This window comes from Macrobrachium nipponense, chromosome 39 (assembly GCF_015104395.2).
Source record: "Macrobrachium nipponense isolate FS-2020 chromosome 39, ASM1510439v2, whole genome shotgun sequence".
Classification (NCBI taxonomy): domain Eukaryota; kingdom Metazoa; phylum Arthropoda; class Malacostraca; order Decapoda; family Palaemonidae; genus Macrobrachium; species Macrobrachium nipponense.
In genome coordinates, this window is record NC_061099.1 from 2,650,220 (window position 1) to 2,672,953 (window position 22,734).

General features: G+C 36.4%; 1 protein-coding gene across 4 annotated transcripts in view; it reads right to left on the reverse strand.

The window, feature by feature from the left end:
• The window catches only part of LOC135210020 (constitutive coactivator of peroxisome proliferator-activated receptor gamma-like), a 138,697-nt gene that overhangs the window by 18,849 nt on the left and 97,114 nt on the right, over positions 1-22,734 (reverse strand). Inside the window, exons 1-6 of one of the 4 annotated variants that reach the window (XM_064242790.1) lie at positions 13,240-13,315; positions 9,819-9,867; positions 8,364-8,466; positions 3,837-4,040; positions 2,962-3,117; positions 423-678 (exon numbers count right to left, since the gene is read on the reverse strand). In XM_064242790.1, coding sequence (XP_064098860.1) covers positions 423-678; positions 2,962-3,117; positions 3,837-4,040; positions 8,364-8,438 — 691 coding nt within the window. In that variant the 5' untranslated portion in view covers positions 8,439-8,466; positions 9,819-9,867; positions 13,240-13,315. Of the gene's footprint in view, positions 1-422; positions 679-2,961; positions 3,118-3,836; positions 4,041-8,363; positions 8,467-9,635; positions 9,793-9,818; positions 9,868-13,239; positions 13,391-22,734 lie in introns of those variants that run through there. The other 3 variants (XM_064242789.1, XM_064242792.1, XM_064242791.1) reach the window with 3 other exon arrangements.

Consider the following 22,734-nt stretch of genomic DNA (forward strand, 5'->3'; position numbering starts at 1 on the left):
CTGAAAAAAGAATGTGTGTTCCTCTCATGCAACTCTATGAGATCTCTTCCTTTGTTGTTTCACATACTACAGTATTACAATTCAGGAGACAAGAAACTAAAATTTTTCACCTACACAACAATGGCAATCTAGAGCAATGCAAAATACAATGTCATAAGTCACAAAAAGCTAAAACGAGAAATAAAGTATCTAACATCTCAAAAACCAAAAAAAAAAAAAATTAATAAATAAAAAAGTGACACCATTTTAATCAATGATGGAATCTAACATGGATAAAGTACTTTCTAACAGGTACATCTGTAATGACATATAATGGCTGCAATGACAGAGTGACTGCAGTCACATATAATGACCGCAGTCACATACAGTGACTGCAATCACACATATCAACTAGGGCATCTGTCATGTACAAAACCCCATACCAATGAGACAAGACAACACGGGCAGCTGGTCAACAGTTATCCGAAGCATTCTTGCCAACGCATTACGATCGTACATGATCGTGTCTAATGTTTCCAGGTTAAGATGGTTGATGGAAAAATAATAATAAGAAGTGTTGTAAATGATGTAATCCGAATCTTGTCCAAGGATCCCCATTGCTCCATGCTTCTTGGCATATTCTGCAACGGCTTTATCACACTCATCCAGACAGGTATAAACTTGACAGCCCAAAATATCCTGGAAATAACATAATTCTTAGGAAAAGACAAACAGCTACTGAAAAATTTCTTGTAAAAACACTAGCTATTTGTTTACTTTTGAAACTTAAAAGAAAAATTACCAGACATGAAAAATTACTCATGAAAAATCTCAATTTAAACTACAGCATCTATGTACCAATCAACAGGAAATTACAAATACACAGTTGTTTTAAAAATGTATACACGGAAAATATCCTTAAGAACACTAATTCACAAGTGAGAAAACACTATTAAAAAAAATACAAGGGACATCACAAAGATTATGAGGGGTTTCTAATGACAAATATTGAAAATGACATGTTGAGCATTTGTTATTTACAAAATGTTGAATAACTATGAAGATGCAACTCCTAGCTCAATTTTTAAACTGGTACACACCTCTGTTTAAAAAAAATTCTGAAAATATGGTAATAAAATGAAAACAATTACAGCCCTGCCATTAACATATAATCAAAAGACCTTGCATGCTGTATGAAGCACTGTTTGCCATCACTGAAAAATACATAAGAAATATCTTTACAGAATACCAAATATGCTTCTTCTCTTTCACAATGTGGCTGTACAGTTACTATTCTAAAATAAATAACAAAAAAAAGTAGTATCTTGAAAAAATTCATTTGTATCTCTATACCTCTACATGATGCAGGAACAAACAGAAATCAAGAGGAGGTATCTAATAAACAAACAGACTGGAAGTGCAGGACACAACAAGCAATTCAAAACTTTTTCCTCTTTAATCGAAGAGTATGAAGACCTAATACAGAAATTTTAAAAATTTCTGTATTCAAACTGACAATCTCCATAACAGAAAAGACAGTACTGAAAATATCTAGTTTATTACTTAACCCTTGCAACACCTTACTGGGTATTGCATCAACTTCTTGAAAGACACAATGCAAACAAAACTCTGATATAACTGAGCACCATAATCCATGAAAACCAAAATCTTGTATTTACCCAACTGAATGTATTGCATTAGATGCGAACAAATAATTTTTCAACACCAATTAATCACTTACACTGACAACGCAAAGATAATGGATAATCCATAATATTGTTCTCACTCATAAAGTAGCACTGAAGAAGAGCTAAGATACCAAAGGACTACAAACCCAAATAGGTAAATATTCTTTAAAGGTTGTAGATAAACCATAATTTGAAATGAAGTTCTCAAGAACAAAGACCATAAAATCCTAGTTCTTTCTTGAGCTTAAAACTCAGGACACTATTTATCTAAGAAGGGTATACTACAAAGTCCACTCTCATGGCCCTTTTAGATTATTTTAGATTACTGATTCCTATCCGCCTGTCACTACACAAGCCAACTAGAACGTAACTCCAGCACAATGAGACTTTCCTTGACTAAAGATGCACATTATAACAATGTACGCTGCATACTTGACAATTTTCCCTTGCTAGTGGACAGTGCTTTCTCAAAAACAGAGATATGGTAGGATAACATCATAAGCAAATCAGGATGAGACAGCCAGAATGGATCATAGTCAGCATCATGTATTTGAGAGTTACAAGTGGGTGCATCAATGAAGAAAATAAAGAGGACCACATTACAAATGAGTATCTGTATTTTTTCAAATGATTGCTTCCAAAGATTTTTTGTGGGCTTCAATCACGACTGTGCTGTGATCTCCAAAATCTTCAGAACAGTTATATAAATGCAACACTTCTGACTACAGTGCACTTGCGTATCGTTTGTTATACCACTACTCTTAATTTGTATTTTATACAATGAAGAGCACATTTAATTATACAGTTTATGAGACAATGAAAAACACAGAATTTATAACTGTTTCAATATAACTATTACTTATAACCAGCCCAATGTCGTGATCAACATAATTTCAACACTTCAATTTGTTGCTTTTAAAAGAAATGCAGGAAGGAAATGGCAACCAGCCAGTAAATATGTGCAATTGCATACAGATCCCTCAATCTCTTGCAGTTAAAATTCTCTATTTTTATTGGAAATCACTAGACTTTTGCATAGGTTGATATTTCAGGACTACCTGAATGACCATTTCACCAATTCATTTTCTTTAGCATTGTGTATATGCTTTTAAGATAATGGAAAACTAAATTATTTTCTTTTCTACTATAGCATTCCTTTTAATCTTCCCTAATACCCATTAACCCACCACAAAGCAGGTAGAAAAGCAACTACAGTACTAATTAAGGGATCAAATGGCATTAAATTACTGGCTATGATAATTTAATAGGACACTGAGATTCCTTTATAACTTACCTTAACTATGAGAGGGGTAAAAGCTGCGAGTCCTGTGGGTAAAAAAAAATGTTTCCCATGTTCCAATTCCTTGTTTGCCTTTACCATGTTGAAGTAATTTGTTACATCCTTCAGATTCTCCAGCCTGCGGTGAGTCCAGGTCTCTCGCTTGCGCTCCTGAAAAAATTCCATGAGTTTTGATTGCACTTTTTCATCAAAACATTGCTTGTAAAATTTCAAGCCTTGATACGAGGTTTGATAAAAACCATTGCAAACACAAGTATGGTTACATACTTGTATTTCATACTGTGTTTGGTAGTATCTTACTATATGTTAATGTAGTTTTTGAAATGTCATTAATTCTTCACCAACAATATAGTTTTGATTTCTTGTCACAGCTGGTTCTCCTTATTTCACTTACAGTTTCAAAACAAGTTTTGATGTTTGATTTAGTTTTTATTTAACAGATGAACTTGTATTTTCACTACTACTGTCAAAGCTTTACTTCTTCCTTGTGAGAGATACAGTACATTCTGTAATAAATCTTCAGCATTTATTTTGGATCAAATTTTCTCCTTTTTATTCTTTCAGTCGTCACTGGAGAAATCTCAAATGTATTAGTTTACAGCATTAGTATCAGTTCACCAATTCAGTCATTTCCTTTTTGTGATATGTTTTCCATTAGCAAATGTTCTAATAAGAATGGAAAATGAGAAAAAGATAAGCTAAAATATTGCAATTATCATATACAGAAATATTTGTGGAAATTAGAATGTGTATATAAACCTAACTACTATATAAATAAGTGAATGACACTTATGTGTCTGATTCGAGAACGAGCTCAATCATATTCTTTGTTAATAGTAAGCAAGTGAAGTTTTTCTCTCAACACTTACGGGAGTATTGCCATCAAAGAAGAAAACCAATTTGATACCATGTTGTTTGAGACTTCGGTAAAATTCCTGGATATGATCTACATAGCCCTTCCACTGCCCTCCACATATCCAATTAAGACGGCCATAAAGCTTTCGAAGGCATGACATGCCATCCACAACGATGAGGGGGGCTTTGCCAGTGCGTTTTTGGTAATCATCAGCAACCTGGTGGAGAAAATAACACATTATTTAAAGTACAATATAATGGTAACAACTACTTTCAAAATAAGACCAATATGCACTGACATGGCATATATGTAGATATTTGGGTAAAATAAGTAATCAATGACTCCCTAGCATTGCAAATTTGTTGAAAAAAATAAAAAGATAAAGAGCATTCGTTACTGAGGTGTGTTCATTAGGGGAGGATTTAAAAATTTTCAATTTTTAGTGCTATGCCCAAGTTCACCCCACTACATTACATTTGTTGTTTTTAAACTTGTTTTTGTCAAGATATTAACATGTACATATGTGTTTGTTTACACCTGTTGACAGTATTCTTTTGGGTGTGGCTTGAGCCTTGTAAGCACAGCTGTCATTGTCTAGTGAGCGATTGGTTGGTGTGTCACTACCTGATGGACTTGGACCAGTCTTCCATACAGTTAATACTTGCTCCTGTTTCATGTTATAATTTGTGGTTGCTGGTTTGCATATATATTCAGCTTGGTTATGGTTCTAATATGTTATGACTCTTCTCTTCTGACTTTTGGTACTGCTGTATCAGTGATATAATATATAATGGAATCTCGAATGTAATTACTTTATTAACATTAATAACATAACATCCTCAAAAATCATAATTTGATCAAAAGCATTTTGTATTTAAAAGTCGTGGTATATAACTGCCTGATGATGATTTACCTTCAAGGTTATTAGGCAGCAGTGACATTTCAGAACTTCTTTTTCAATTACGTAGTAACATCAACTGCTATTATAATAATTTTTTAGGTAATGAGAAGCACTTTAATGGAAATGTTTGATGGAAAGACATCCTTAGCAATGTTGTAAGATTAAATCTGAAAATGAAAGTATGTATATCACCTGTTTTGGTTAGAACTTCACCTGATTGTCTGGGGACAGTTCTAACCGAAACAGATGATATACATACTTTCATTTTCAGAAAACAAATTCCATAATTATCAGTTTGAAAAAGAAATGGAGTGATTTTTCTTTGCTATTAAATTATAGTAATACAAGTGAAGATTACTTCCTCCAATGATTGCCACTTTTCAAAATCCTTATCATCATATGAGATGAAGAATACTGAGTCATTAAGTGTTAACTAACTGAACAACCTTTTATTTTCTATGCATAGCCATAGTACTATTATGCTGCAAGGAAAATTTGTTTGCCTTGCCTAGAGAAGTTAATTTTGGACTAAGGTTATCATGATGATAACTTATTTAATGAAATGTAGCATGTACATTGCATAGGAGCTACAGTAAGTAACAAATACTAAGTTTGTGCCATACATAAAAAATGCTTAACCAACCTGTTCCTTAGTGTACACATTTAATATCCATGACTACCATCGACCCAAGGACTTAGAGTGAAAGGTATTTTTTAATTGCAATTGTGAAATTAGCAACTAAAATTTGCATTTAACAGAATACTTGACAAAAGACCAACCAACTGATAATTAAAGCTTCATTTAAATTTACGGTGTATTGATTGATTGATTTATAGACTTTAGGCACACATGCCAAGCACTAGGGCAACTAAGGCCATTCAGCACTGCAATGGAAACTGACAGCAAAAGGGCATGGAAGGTGTAACAGGAGGAAAACCTCAAGGCAGTTGCACTATGAATCAATTGTTGGGAGAGGGTGGACAGTAAGATGGAAGAAAGAGAACATAAATGGAGGTACAGTAAAAAGGAATGACAGTTGCAGATAGGGGCCAAAAGGACGCTGCAAAGAAACCCTAAGTAATGCCTACACTACACTGCATGAGGTGCACTTACGGCACTAACCCCCCACGGAGAATTTTTGGTGTACCAGAAAAATATCAATTGATATATAGTAAGAATTTACAACTTACTGTGTGAATTACCTGAAATGTTCTGCCAAGTAAATATTGAGCTTTCATGGGCTATTGCTGCTAAATATGCTTGACATAATCACAGTGGATACTGTATTCCACTAATCAGTTTGTCTCTGGATAAAATCCCTTGCTGCTGCTTTGTGTAATCAGTGATGAATTACCTACTCTAGAAGCTTGTTGTAATGTGTTTACCAAATGTTCTACACATACGTACTATATAAAAGCCCACAACAACTTAATAACTATGAATGTGTGTGTGTGTGTGTGTATGAGGAGCCTAGTAAGTCAGGTAGGACAAAGTAATTTGGATTCTGTATGAATAGTACTGGTGTGTATTACAAAAAAAAGCAGGTGACCCAGCCTAGCATGGGCCTGGTGTTGTCATTGGTCATGATGGTAAACAGATTAAGTTGGGTTATGGACAGTTGAAGGATACTGTGACATTTTCATTCGATGGGCACAGGAACGTCTGAACAGGATTAAAATTAAAGGGAGTTGAATTCAAGCATGTTGGTATCCAAATAAAACAATTACGTAGTTGGAAGAATTTTCACTGAACCCATAATGAGAAACAGACCAAAAAATAAACCAACACAGGTGGGGGTCCACTCCTTTAACACAACAGCTATGGAGGGATGTCTAACGACAAAAGTTCTGAAAAATTTGGTATCAGATCAAGAAATATTGGCAACTGCACTGCTTGAATTAAAGAGAATTATTTTTTTTTTAATCACAGCACTGAATCACTTGCTAGCTTGGCCGACTGGTTTACTGGACTACGCTGTGTTTTATGATGTCTAATACTTTGGCAATCTCATACGGTAAATAAGTAGCCAAGTTGACCCTTGCTGCTGAAATAGAGGCTTTTGTTGATTGTGTTGAAACAAGGGTCTTCTTGTCTACATTTTTGCTAATGTATTTTCATTGGCAGGAAAACCAACATCAATTTTGATATAGATAATGTTGAAGCCTTGTCTTTAGATAACCTTACTCATAATTAACATGGCTTCTTTAAAAATGTTGGACAGCATATCAATGTTTACAGAGCAAGGTGCCTCTGGTATGAGTTTGAAATGTTGAGTTATTGTGAAAACAATTCATAGCATAGTACATTGGTGAAACAAGGCTGCCATTCAATATTAGGAGTACATAATGCACATAGAAGGAGTACAAAGAATACTAATAACCATCAAGAATGTTCTATCATACATTTTACAGAGGGCACGTGTGCATGATATGATATATATACTTGCCAAATTATAGAGACGATTCCAGATGTAGGCTCAGCACAAGAACAGCAGAACCATCACCAAGAGCAAGAACATTTTTGGATCAAAGAATAGCAAACTTTCCCCATTTGGCCTGAACAGCAGTTAGATGCAGGCAATTGAGATGTTACAAAATTTGAGTATAACTTTCAACACATTTACAAGATATACAAAAAGGAAAAAACATAAGCGGAAGACAAGGAATAACAAATGGAATGTAGAAAACATTTTAGATAAAATTAGAGAAACTGGATTATTCTAGAGATGAGGTAATGAGATTCTGTTGTAGAGCTTTCCTCTAAAGTTTGCAACATAAAATATAAGCACATCTTTTGGATTACATACCTTGAATCAATTAGGGAAATGGCATTACAATATATTATTATGTACAAGCAGAATGACAGCAGAAAATGTGTGAAAAACAAATAAAAAGAAATATTAAAACTTGGTACAATCCTTTACAATATGAAAAATAAATATGCTTTCCTCTGGAAAATTCTGACAACCTAACGATATACAGATACAACAAACCCAATTTGTTTACGAAGAGCTCAGTTATAAAAAAACATTACACTCTGTTGTTTATAACAAGTGCATAACATAAGAAGGAAGACGTTGCAGGCATAAATCACTTTTCAAAGACAACAACTATCATGGTCATATAATTAAGAGGGACCTTACAATAATACATAACAGGAAACTTATGGCACTGTGTTGAGACTATAAACTGACAAAATATTAAAAAGAAAAGTTAGTTTCACAAACTGTATCAACAAGTAGTGTGAAAAACTACGACTGAATGTCAAAATAACTTTTAAGTAGGATGTACTATGATTATTAAATGCAGTAATGTGAAAATGGAAAATTATAAAATTTATTTGTATTTTCATAGCTAACAAACCTGTGGTCTTACCATTAAGATAAATTTTAATGATCACTGCATAAATAAAGAAATAAATGTGCAAAAGATGAAATTGCAATCATTAATACAAAAATAACTTATTTTGTAAACATGAACAGGGACCTTTGTACAACCACGGATAACAGCTGTAAGTACGTACAGTCATTCTAAAATAAAGGCTATTTGCTTATTACTGCATTTACCTAACAAAATAAACTCCATCCTTCCCGTTGCCAACATTTTATAACTTGTAAAATTCTCCAGTCAATATCCTACCTTCCCTAAGTTGACAGAGTAGCATGCTTGGCCACAATGGCCCTCCAAAAAGGATTGTAGTCCTCGCACTCCCATGGCTGTGGTTTAGTTTTTTCACTTAAACCTGAAAAGAAAATTCAAAAATATATTTTACACAATGATACTGTAATGGGAATTAAAAACACCAAAATCTGTCCAATGTACCTAATATACGACCTGTGGGCAAATACCATACAATAATCATTCTTCTAACACATATGTACATACTATTTCTATGTATGTAAAGACAAATCATATAAGCAACTCTCAATGCTCTTATCCACCACTTGAATGACAGAACGGAGAAAAAAAGTAAAGGAAATAGAGTGGAACTTATTCCTACAGGACAAATGAACCTGCCCCCTCAAAAATAACAGGAATCATTAAAAATTAAAGTAGGAAGAGAATTATGAAGTTTGATGCAGCCATGTAGCAGAGTTAAATAAGGATTGTTGATCTACATGTAGAAAAGGGATGAAGAGACATGCTGTGTAAACTGGATGACTGAAATAATAGATCTTTCGTTCCATCTAAAGCAACAACAGCTAAAAGAGTAAATAAATTAACATTAATCTACATGGTTGAGTGACAAGAACCGGTCAATTCAGTACTACTAAGCAAGGGAAGAAAAGGCAGCATCCAAGTAAATGGGTAATAGTTCAACCAAGGATAGATAAGGACAATAGAACAATTCAGTTAGGTAATTTGAACATGGAGAAGAATTCCCATTATTAATAAGATAATCTAACTTCTGCATGCAGATTTAGAAATTTAATCTATCTTTCACCTGGTTGGCCAAGGATATCTATGTTTGCAATTTATTTGACATCAAAATGATATTCCATGGACAAGCATTACAATTAAAGTGGTGAAAATTTCAAAATGCAATAATGCCTTGAGGATACATCAACAACCCAGACACCATTTTCAATGTACCGTACTCTCATTCTTATAAATTAGCCTAATTCAAACATGAAGTTTCCACTGAAGAAAATGCCAAGAAAAGTTACATACAACAGTTAAAAAGAGGACATGAGTTATATCAACAAAAAACAATCATCTAGCGACTAAAACTAAACGACAGCTACAAAAATAATCAATAATGAGACCCAAACATACGAAGGCTACATTTAAAGATGTATGGACTATTTTCATCATTAATAATGAAGTTTGACGAAATATGAGATCTCAAATTCTCAGCCCAAACAACAGGTCTTGTAACAAATTGCCCTATTTGATGCAATACAACTTAACTCATTGGGGATACTGTTTACAGTGTGCCTTGCACAGCACACAGTACATATATGGTACTAAAACTTCCTTGCAGCACCCAAGCTTTTTCTCTCCTTAAATTTCTATCTGTCTGTTTCCTCTGGTCTCGTTCCAACAAGCTGTCCAACCTCTTTAACTACAGTTGCATCTTATTCCAATTTTCACCTTGCAAATATTTATGGTCCTTCGAATCCTGCGAGTAAGCCCTCCACGCCTAGAAATGTGATTTAGTGGTCTCATTAATCCGTAAATGGCAAGTGGCAGAAAACCTTGCTATTTACATTCAACTTATCTTAACAGTCCATGTTTGGGGGGTATGTAATTATACTGCCAGTGCTCATTCCTAGACAAATCTATCTAGCTGTTGACACATGTCATTCATTCTCCAATTAACCAGATACTGGCTATTGTCTTTTAAACAGGGATGGGTAATGTTTCCTTAAGTGTGTCTCAAGCATTATAAAAAGACAACTGAGATTCAGGTTACATCAAACATATTTATTTGTTTTCTGGAATAGCTGCCTGAGCCATCTTTATGCATACTGTAAATTATACATATTGTAAATTTTCACAAGATAAAGGTAGGGCATATTTATCATAGAATGGCAACATTTCCCTGCCACTTGGTATTTATGAATTTACTTTACCATTCATACATTTTATAAACATCTCAAACTTTCAAAACACCTTGAACAAAATTTCTTATTACACAATATTAGTACTGATTTTTGCAATACATGCACATGAAAATAATTTGGGAAGACTTTTTTTTTTTTTTTTTTTTTCCCGGTCATCAAGGATATAGTACCCCTCTCTCTCTCCTCTCTCTCTCTCTCTCTCTCTCTCTCTCTCTCTCTCTCTCTCTCTCTCTCTCTCTCTGTCCAACTCCCATTCAAATACTCCTATTACAGAAAGTGCTTGTCTTTCAGCTGATGAAACATACTGTAAATAATTAAATGGATAACAAAACAAGAACAAAATGAACGAGAAATGTTTCCCAATCCGTAAATGGGGGAAAATTCAGTTTACTAATGGACTACTGTATGGGAACATCAGAAGTGAAATTAGTGTCAAGCTGTCTATTATGATGCCAGGCTGTTTGCTTAGCAACACATTAATCACAAGGCCAGGTCTGTACATCTTCATTTACTTCTTTCTGGTTGAATTTTGAAGGTCACTTTGTTCCACTGGCCCAGGTATACGTACATAAATTTTATTTAACCGTGCATTAATAGTTAATAGTTTTCCTTTAGTAACTTGATCTTTTGTGTTTTGCCAGCTTTTGAACACGTCTGTAACTCCTCTTGAACATCTTCAGGTTTCATGCCTTAGGCTATACTGTACACATCATTTTATTTCACTAATTCTGTAAATCAAAATTAATTCACCAAATAATATCCTTAACGATGCTACAATCTATTCTTATTTACTGTAACTGAAATGACTACTGAGCTAGCCAATATCAAAGAAAAAATAAAATATATCAGAACTAGGTTTGTTACAACTAACCCATAACCTAATGATGACATTATGTACATACAACTATAGAGGGGGAGCAGAACTTCAAACTCTCATCACCAGTATAATTAGACAACTCACCTACCATATCTTTGAGAAGACAGCCATCTACCACAGCAGATCTCCATACTCATGGCATACATTAGCTACCTGTATTATATCTTTAGCCAAGAAATATGCCTATGACACTTTAATATTAGATTGTAATATGGCATCTCGTTGCTGTTCAAAATGTAAATGGTTAAGACAATTTATTACCACATGCACTTTGTCATAAAAGATATACAGCAGCATAAGAATACATTAATATTCATACAATACTTCTATTCTTATTCAGGCGAGTAGGGAAAATGATTGATATCTATCTACTTATTGCATTCCACTTTGGATAGTCATATGCGCTGTGCATAATTCATCATAGCTAGTTCATGACAGAAAGTTTCAATTTAGGCATATAAATTCAACTGGGAATAGCTTAATGCTGCTGAAATATGCAACTGGTAATGAGAAAAGTTTACACTGTGCTTAGACGACATAACTTTTAAGAAAACACAAGTGACTGTTAATTTACAAAAATTTTGAGGAAAACATTTGATAATTTGGATCATTAGTTTTTGTTGAAATTACAGCATTTATTATTGTATTTGAAACACAAATAAAAATCTTATGACCATGAGATATCATAATGTTCATAATGACATTCCAAAGTGTCTAAAAATCACAATTCACTCACCAGTCAGTCATGCAGATGCTCCTGAAACATGATCTAGATCATTTTAAAAAATCATAATCCGACAAACTAAACCCAGCCTGGTAGTCAAACAACAAAATAAAGCAACCTGGTAATCCCAAATGTACTAAACATTGAAGCAAAATGATCATCTAAATAGCTAAATGAAAAATAAAAACCACTATTGGTGGAGACTTTTGTGTAAATATGAATATTTACACACCACCGTTAACAGATTTTCAGTAAAATATGGCTTAATCAACACTTTTTCCACATGAATCCATACTTTGTAAATTCTAGAAGACCTAGTTATGGGAAAAATGGAAAACAAGACCTGTATTCTACTGTTTTTTTGTCATTATGCTAATTGTCACTTTTATTACTATACTATTCATCACAAATAATATACATTAATATTGAAAATTTACATATTAATAGCCATGTTTTCAGAGGTTGCAATTGCAGATGTGTCATCCCAACTTCAATTTACAGCTTATTATAATATCCCCAAAGTAGCTAAGAAACCGGCTAGCCAAGTTATGTAGCTTATGTAAATGACTTCCCTACATAACTCTTCAACAGCCAGGCAAATCTCCATTGGTTAGTAAGTGTCCTGAGGTCTACATCAGCATTCATATCCTCTTCAAAACCTTACAACATTTAGCCTTGAGCAGGGACCTGTGTTGGTATGTAAATCGAATTAAGGTACCTCCAGCCAGCGTAGCCTGTCCCAACATCCTTACTCAAAGCTTCAACTCAGATTGACAATGAGCCACTGTACATAGCCTCCATGCCTTGCCAATCATAAATTTAACAAAAATAAAATTTCTGATCTCAGCACACCCAGCCTATAATAAGCCCCTTTAGAAGGATTACAGCTTAACAAGCCTTAAGTCTTTAGCTTAGGCACCTTACCAACTAGTCACCACCTCAGCAATCAAGTGGCACTGACTGTCATTAATAAACAAAAGAGTATAAAGGGAGTGCCACTAACAACAAAGATAGCTCTTGCCAATGGCCACAGCTTGACGAAGGTTGAATCTGAGAATCAGTCTTAAAAGGTTATAATTTAAAGATAAATTACGTACAGGTAACCCTTGAACATTCAAATTTATGGTGCAGAAGGATATTATGGGTCAAAGACATCTTTGCAATTTGTAAGACACTTCTTTATAAGAGAGAAAGAAAAAGAGAAGACTTGGGCATCTATGCCTATTCAATACTCATCTCATACCAAGGTGAGATGATGACAGTTTGACAACATGTCACTACATGGCGTATAAGCAATTTTCGCGAAAGGACCCTTTAAGAATGAAACGGAGAAAGCAAAAAACTCACCACTGTGCCATGAATCGACGAGAAGGTTACGCCTAAATGAGATTTTAACGGATGCCACAATTCAAACAACACCGAACTCATCACATGTCTCATCACACACTGTTGTCTTTCAATGTTGCCAGAATCTCTGAGTTTAGCTGTCGTACTGCAATGTTGCAGTAAGTATATCTCAAACATCATCACAAAATAAAAATTTAATATATGAGCTCATATGGTATTGACTTTCCTATAAGACAATATTTATAATCACACAAAATTGTCCATATTAAAACCTGAGGAGCTAAATTGGTAATGGCAATTCATACGCCTGGCACAGAGAAGGCGTGGCTTCAGATATTGATCTCCTGCGCGCTCAGTCCAAAAGTCTATTGCTGTCTAGTTCTTTAGGATTTCTAATATTCGTTTCATTTTGTCAAAAATAAATGTTTAAATTCTATATTTAACTAATCGACCATGAAATAAAAACCCCGATCTTCTAGATCTAGGAGCTGTCAGGGATGACAACGCTCGCCCCTCCGCTGAGGATGCTAAAGACTTTTGTTGCTTCCAAGAGGTCAAATAAAAGTCACGGGGAAACAATTTCTATTTAGCATTTAACTTGCTTCATTCAACCTATGGCGAATGCCTGGTTTCCTCTGCTGCACCTGTAAAGACGAAGGTGTCATCAGTCGACAGGGCAGGTAACTCACGGAACATGACACGTCCTACGCTGGTCATAAATTTGTAATTAAAACAGGCATTCGGTGCCTACGGCTGGCCAGGTGATGACGTCTATTATTCCTCTCCGGAGTCAATTACAATATGCTAGATAATGTTATCTGGCGAGGCAATAGGGACCCTCGAATTCTTCATTAAAAGCCAACATGGAAGGTGGACTTCCCGCCTGAAAGACTGCGATGAAGCACTGCATTAAAGCTCACAATAAGAACTCGTCTAAAAGCATCAGATTCTTCTCAGGAAACTCATCGTCGTCAATTACGGGGACATTTTTCCAGGCGGACTGCTTGACATTTACCCAGGTCTGGACCCAGCCAAGTCGAAAACTATACCCCCAACCCCTTCTCCCTATCCCACAAATGCATCGCAATTCCCTAATTTGTTTTGGGGCCCTGGACCTAAATTAAGCCACCTATCGCTTACGTCTTTGATACGTTTATCTTTTTTTTTTCTTTTTATCTCTTCTCTCTCTTTCTCTTGCCTTCCTCCTACCTACCTACCTACCTACCTGAGCAGCAGCAGCGGCAACTGGCAAGCAACCAGATCTTGATCTGTACTAAAGTTGTTGTGTCCACATAATTTCCTCAGGTTATTAATCTCTTGGATCCATACCCAGTGCCTGGCGCAACACAGCCTCATGGGTCTTCAACCCGGGATTTCTCTCACGGTGATTATTATCTTTGCTATTTTATTGATTCGCCGATCAAATTTAATCTTGCCAGATGTCCTTTTTCAACTAGGCTGGTCCGGTTCCATGCACCTGGTTCTTGGTTCCATCGATTCTTCTTCTCGTATACCCATAAGCACAGCACAAAGGCACCAGCGATCCATACTTTATATCGTTTTTATAGCTTTAGCGTTGGTGGAATATTTTCGATGTTGATACCTATACCTTAGAGAGAGGAGGCAACACGGCTTTAACGAACCTCAGTTAATATGTCTTGTTTTGATGGTCTTGTGAGCAAAGATTTATTCGTTCCTCAGCTGATCTTCGCTTATGAATTTCTTCGATATGATCTATCTTTTTTCCGCAGATGAGTCGTCTAGTGGGCATTTAGTCCTGTTTTGCGTAAGTGTCAGCCTCTCTTGATTACTGATATATTACATGACCGAGATTCTTAAAAGGTCGAATCTTACCCCCACAAAGAAAAAGTCAATATATAAAAAAAGTTATCTCCTAACATTACTAATTCTTAAAATGTCCTACTCTTAGAGGATGGTCATTTTTATTTTCTTATTATACGGCGACTATATCTATTTATGTAAATAACTAAATGATACATCATGCAAGAAAAAGGCCTCTCGCTGATGTAGGGATGACCGTCGTGGCGCGTAACCAAAAATATAGCCCACCAATCATGTCAGCCCATCGTCTGGATCTTGGTCAGAGAGAGAGAGAGAGAGAGAGAGAGAGAGAGAGAGAGAGAGAGAGAGAGAGAGATGCCAATCACAGCCATAAGACGCATAACTCATGGCCGGCCGCCTTGAAAAGCAAATCATGATTTTCATAATGAGCAGTGACCACGCACGTAAGAAATAAACAAAATAATGAAATGCTAACGTATCTCGCAGGAAAACATGGAGAGAGAGAGAGAGAGAGAGAGAGAGAGAGAGAGAGAGAGAGAGAGAGAGAGAGAGAGAGCCATAACACACAATCAATGGCCATCTTTAAAACAATTTACGACCTTCATAATAAGTAACAGCCACGAACAGAAAAAAATACACAAATATGAAATGCTATGTATCCCGCAGAGAGAGAGAGAGAGAGAGAGAGAGGGTGGGGCGTGGGATTGGGATAGAGAGAGGTAATAAAAAAACGAGGATTTAAAAAATAATTGAAAGGAGGAAAATGTATGAGAGAGAGAGAGAGAGAGAGAGAGAGAGAGAGAGAGAGAGAGAGAGAGAGAGAGAGAGGTAATAAAAAACGATGATTTAGAAAATAGTTGAAAGGAGGAAAATGTATGAAAGAAATACGAGAGAGAGAGAGAGAGAGAGAGAGAGAGAGAGAGAGAGAGAGAGAGAGAGAGAGATAATAAAAAAACGATGGTTTTGAAAATAGCTGAAAGAAGGAAAATGTATGAAAGAAATAAGAGAGAAGAGAGAGAGAGAGAGAGAGAGAGAGAGAGAGAGAGAGAGAGAGAGAAAGAGAGAGAGAGTCTCTAAACAACTCCAGGTAATTCTTGGGGTAATGACACTTGTGATTCTTTGAAGGGGTTCTGTGCAGGTAAACTCTCATATTGAAACACGAATCTGACGTTCTGTGAGACACTTTTGTATGTGCTAGTGTTTGTGTGTATGTGTATATGTTTTATTATTTACCGTTTTTACTTGAAAGCTCTTAGAACCTTCTTGAAAGTTTCCGGTAACTTAAGGTCAAATAAATAAGACATGTATACCTTTAATCAGTTATGGTACCACATTTACGTGACAGACACACACACAAATACTTCAGAACAAAATACTGAAAGAAATGTGACTTTTAAAACTATGCTAGATTCCAGACTGTTTTTGAACAGACTGCATTATGCCTATAGTATTTAGACGGAGTAAAGATATCAAAGTCGTGTCTATTTTTTCTATAGACTTTATTTTGTGTAAAATGTCTTCTTTCTTCTAAAGTCTAAGAATTTTCCACGTGTTTATCTACTTCGGCTTTACTTTGTCTAGTGTGACAGCTTTGTCTAATGTTAAATTCTAGACGTGTATCATTCTCTCTCTCTCTCTCTCTCTCTCTCTCTCTCTCTCTCTCTCTCTCTCCTAGGGTGTGACATGTTTGTTTAATGTTAAATTTTATAGACGTGTATGGTTCTCTCTCTCTCTCTCTCTCTCTCTCTCTCTCTCTCTCTCTCTCTCTCTCTCTCCAGACACCCTAATTCCTTCGTATTTTATTAGCCAGCACAGTTCCTGTTTCCTCTGAGGAAGATCCCATAAACTGGGACCGAGAGAAAGCCCAACTTTGGCCCGCCTGGGATCAGATTACTTGCCTAATTTTTTTTCCAACGTTCCTAAGAGATTTCGGAAGTTACAGGCGGTGATTGAAACACTAATTTTACTTGATTTTTTTTTTAAAGACTTGAGTTACGGGACTTTAAAAGGGCGATTCGATGCCACTCTCTCTCTCTCTCTCTCTCTCTCTCTCTCTCTCTCTCTCTCTCTCTCTCTCTCTCTCTTTGGGAGGAGGGATGTTAGAGGATTGCTGAAATGACTCCCAATCTCTCTCTCTCTCTCTCTCTCTCTCTCTCTCACTGAAAACAATAATTTAGTTTTAATTCCTTCAAGAAATGTTTGATTTTAAAGGGCGACTCGATGTCACTGCTTTCTTCTCTCTCTCTCTCTCTCTGATTGAAAACAATAATTTATCTTTTTTATTTCAAGAAGTTAGGTGATTTTAAAGTCTCTCTCTCTCTCTCTCTCTCTCTCTCTCCTTCTTCTCGTCTATCCTCCTCTCTCTCTCTCTCTCTTTCTTTCTTTGATTAAAAACAATAATTTAGCTTTTTTGTTTCATGGTCAGATGATTTTAAAGTCTCTCTCTCTCGCTCTCTCTCTCTGATTGAAAACAATAATTTATCTTTTTTATCTCAAGAAGTTAGGTAATTTTATAGTCTCAGTCTCTCTCTCTCTCTCCTCTCTCTCAAAAAAATCTCTCTCTCTCGCTCTCTCTCTCTGAATGAAAACAATAATATTTTCTTTTTTTTTATCTCAGAAGTTTATAATCTGTCTCATCTCCTCTCTCTCTCTCTCTCTCTCTCTCTCTCTCTCTCTCTCTGAATGAAAACAATAATTTTGTTATTTTTATTTCTAGAAGTTTATCTCTCTCTCTCTCTCTCTCTCTCTCTCTCTCTCTCTCTGAATGAAAACAATAATTTTGTTTTTTTTATTTCTAGAAGTTAGGTGATTTTAAAGTCTCTCTCTCTCTCTCTCTCTCTCCTCTCCTCCTCTCTCTCTCCTCTCTCTCTCTGATTAAAAACAATACTTTAGCTTTTTTGTTTGTTTCATGGTCAGATGATTTTTAAAGTCTCTCTCTCTCTCTCTCTCTCTCTCTCTCTCTCTCTCTCTCTCTCTCTCTTTGATTAAAAACAATAATTTAGCTTTTTTGTTTCATGGTCAGATGATTTTAAAGTCTCTCTCTCTAATTTTGTTTTTTTTTTATTTTATTTTTTATTTCTAGAAATTTTCTCTCTTTCTCTCTTCTCTCCGCTCTCGGCATCCTACTCCGTCTCTCCTCCCGTCTCCCGTTCATCCTATCTCTCCGTCATCCTCCATCTCTCCTTCTCCTCTCTCATCTCCTCTTCTCTCTTCACTAAAAGGTGGTTTTTCCTAAGGGCGTGTAGTATCATTATCTGTTTTTATCCGGTATCTGGGGTTGTAGTTCGGTACTATGAAAGAAAGAAGAAACAAAAACGAAAAAGGATATTTAGGGAAACACGACGTCCCCGAAGGAAAAATAAAACAAAAATATCGTTCGTTTTAAAATTGTCGTCTCCGCTCTAGACGGATACTATCTGAAAAACAACCGACGACTTAAAGGGTCACTATAGTAGATTCACATCAACCACGCATTTGATGTCTATAGGACAGTCCCTTACGACGCTCCTGATTGGCTGTTGATAAGCCAATCGCAGGGCTGGAAACTCTCAGTCTCTCTCGAGGGTTCACATGGGCAGGATGTATGTTCCTACACCCCTCCTGTGGGATACGTCTTTCAAAAGTATCCATCAGGAGAGGTGGTACATACATCCTGTCCATGTGAACTCTTGAGAGAGACTGAGAGTTCCCAGCCCTGTGATTGGCTAATCAACAGCCAATCAGGAGCGTCGTAAGGGACGGGCCTAGACATCAGATGCACGGATGATGTGAGTCGACTATAGTCTCGCTACTACCGTTATCGGAGTATCTAACGGAAGAACGCAGGGCTACTAAAATAAACATTTGAAAAAAAAAATGGCATTCATGTCATCACTGGAATAGCAGCTATAGACCGATGCTATCTGAAAAAACACCTGGCCATTTTAAAACCAAGAGGAGATAAATTCACTTGGAACTATAAACATTGATACCGAAGAAAGTCGGGGATTGACAGAGGCGCGCATGCGCCGTTTCAAAGCGCCTCGTTTGCCATAGCAACATCGCGCGAGCGGATAACAGGATCGCGACGCGAACCAATGGGAGAAAGTCGTCAACCTCATTACTAAGGAATTGCCAGTCGCTCATGTAAAGTCAAATTTTATTCGTTTTGGAGAAGAGATACAGCCATACGATTAGTTGCCGAACAAATCTGTTGAAGAGAATCTTAGTAAAGTTTTGAGTATAAAGTTATGGAAGTTTTAGTTATAATTATGGAAGTTTTAGCGACATGTAGAAGTTGGCGAAACAGTCTCACACTTCCCTCTCTCTTTCATGACTTAACTTATTTAAGCACATCTATCGATCCAACTATGTATGCATGCATACTAGAGAGAGAGAGAGAGAGAGAGAGAGAGAGGAGAGAGAGAGAGAGAGAGAGAGAGATAAACATTTTCCAAAATATTCGCCTGGACATCTTTCTATATATACAAGCATTCTCACAACATTAGAGAGAAAGAGAGAGAGAGAGAGAGAGAGAGAGAGAGAGAAAAAAATAAACAGATAAACATTATTTTCCCAAAATATTCGCCTGGACATCATTTCTATAAATACATCATTCTCAAAGCATTAGAAGTCAGAGAGACGAGAGAGAGAGAGAGATCGAGGAAAGCAAGAGAGAGAGAGAGAAGAGAGAGAGAGAGAGAACATTTTCCAAAATCTGCTACCAAAAGGTATCCCCTTCTTCAACACGGATATCTGTGTATATATGTACAACAATTTGTCCCGAGAGAGAGGAGGAGAGAGAGGGAGCGAGAGGAGAGAGAGAGAGAGAGAAGAGAGAGAGAGAGAGAGAGAGATAAAACATCCTTCCAAAATCAGCTACTAAAAGGTGCCTTCCCCGTCCCCCAAGATAAATGAACCCCCTGTATCTTCACGATAAGGAATGTTTGTGTGTGGGATGGAGGTGGAGGTTGGGGATGGGGTTAGGATGGGGTTTGGGGGGTTGACGGGAAAGGATATCGAAGGTCTTAGATATAGCAGCCTCCAGCGAAGGGCTTAGAGAGGAAGATTATCTCCGAGTAGAGATGACAACAACTGCTACTTCCCTTTCCTTTTTGGGACACTAAGCTCCCAACACCATCACCGCTCACCCCCGGACCTCTCTCCCGCCCCCCCGACCCCCATCCCCCGCCCCACCAACGCTCCGCCCCCGTCCAATTTCTTTTTCAGGCAAATATAATCTTCTTATCCCTGAAGGACCTTCCCCCGCCACAAACTGGTCCAGAATCTTATTCATTTCCTCTTCTTGCTTTTTCTATCCTTCTATCTCGCTATTCTTCTTCATTACCTTGGTTTCCACGAGGTTCAGGGCGTCTCTCTCATCTCTCTGCTCTCTCTCTCTCTCTGTCTTCTACTCTCTCTCTTACTAGTTTCTACAAGGGTCTGTGATCCCCTCTCTCTCTCTGCCTTCTACCTTTCTTTTTACCTCTTATTTTACTATTGGTTTCCACAATTTCTTAGAGTCTCCTCTATCTCTAACTACCTTCTCCACTCTTTTTTATTCTCTTACTGGTTTCCACAAAGGCAGGCGTCCACTCTCTTCTTCTCTCTGGTCCCTGGCTGACCGCCTAATGTTTTGTTTACTGAGAAGAAGAAGAGGAAGGAGGAGGAGAATAGAAGACCCTTCCCACCCACCCACCCCCTACGAACTCCTACAGGCAGACAGAAGTAATGGATTTAATCTATGGTCGTTCGAAAATAACCACAACGTCTGGCAAAGACGCCAAGGTCAGGTAATCATCCACATGAATAATGTTTACCCACTGGACCACTGGATGAACGCGCTCGTACGTGGCATAGATAGAATTTCATATACGAGAGTCAATACACCATGCTCTTTTGCGTTCACACGTGTATATACGACTGTGAAATACTTCCTATTAAAACAGAATCCAATCTAATCAATAGGCGCATATAAAAGCAGCAAAATGTAGGTTAATGCTATATTACAGAGAACAACTTTCCCCCTCTTCAGGCAGATTAGAGTTACATAAAGAGATCAGAGAGTGTTACATCAAAAATTTGGGTATTTATACCAAGAGATCTAGAGGTCAAGCTCCTTTCCAGAGGTTCGTTGTATTTCTTTGTTTAATCAAAGCTGATTCTACCATCTGGCTTTTGTAATACATAATATCAATTCATTTAGAATACACACGGATAACTATAAATTGTTGGTGGAAGGCTGGAATATTATGTTTACCATGTGGATATACATACTCATGTGCAGCAGAGATGAGATTTTAAATTTGTGCGCCAGTACAAAACGTGTATATATGTAGTATATGTATTTAGAATTTACAAATTGCCTACAGAATCATAAGTTGTTGTCAGAAGGCTGAAATATATTGTTTTATATCGTTTACCAAGTGGATGCACGTGGTCATAAGTAGCAGAGATGGTATTTCATATTTGCGGGTCAACAAAAAATCACAATGCTTTACATACACAAATATGTATATATGTATTGTATATTACTCACTCTTTTAAAATTTGCGTGCAGAATTATACATTGCTGCCGGAAGCCTTCAATATAAAAAGTTGCCAAGGTAAAAAAAAAAAAACAACAACAACACGCTAAGGTACAATCGTTAGCGTTGATTTAACGATTCTCCTGCTCTTATAAAGCCACTATTATAGATGTGAGATATTTTATTTGTAAGCTGGTGCAAAACAGAGAAACTGTTACAACAAACGGCTCCAATGTTATTGTTTTGGTTGGTCCCTTCAAATTTTTTTCACATGAATATTCCGTAACTCGTTTCGAGAATCACTCCACAAGCCCGACCTCTGTTGAGATATGGCCTCGATGAGCGGTGTTGTTACAAAGCAGAAACGGAAACAGAAGCCTGAAGGTAGGGCGGGGGCGGGGGTGGTGGTCAAAAATGAATAATTTCGCATTTAACCCACCTCGATTAAGAATGAACCGATACATAATTAATATAAACTCTAAAAGACTCTCAATACTTAACTGCAAATCCAGAGGCTCATTTTCACGTATCAAAATAAGATGGCGTCATAGATATTCTCATCTATCATTATTCTATTTGTAATAATTATCATTCTTTGAAAGCTTAGGAACGACTTGAATACTATTTATTTACTAAGAATTTTGTGTGCGAGAGGACGCCGTAAGTGAAACGTGGGTTACGTTACCGTAGAGTTTATCTCAACCGCCCGCATTATATTGTCCCTCATCTTCCTAGTTCAAATCAAGTCTCCTCTCTCTTGCGATCTCGAACGCCGCATGGTTCGTTAGAGATTGATCAGTTACTCAAACAGTTTCCAACTGGAAGGCTGGTTGAGCTTGAAGCAACATTATGGAAATGTATCGGGTTATCCGTGCTGTTATGGGACTGCTGTAATGAAGGAGATAATTCAATTGTTGGATTAAATATCTTTTAGAGCTCACAGTTGCAATTTTAAGGTTTTAAGGATTAGTGGCCAAAGAGACTATTTTAGGGACTCATTCTTTGAGCGAATATCTAAAAAATAATAATAATAATAATAATAATAATAATAATCTAGGGAACTACTTCAAAAATAAGTTTGGTACAAATAATTTTTAACTTGATAACAATAATAATAATAATAATAATAATAATAATAATAATAATAATAATAATTAATAATAATAATAATAATAATACATGAGAC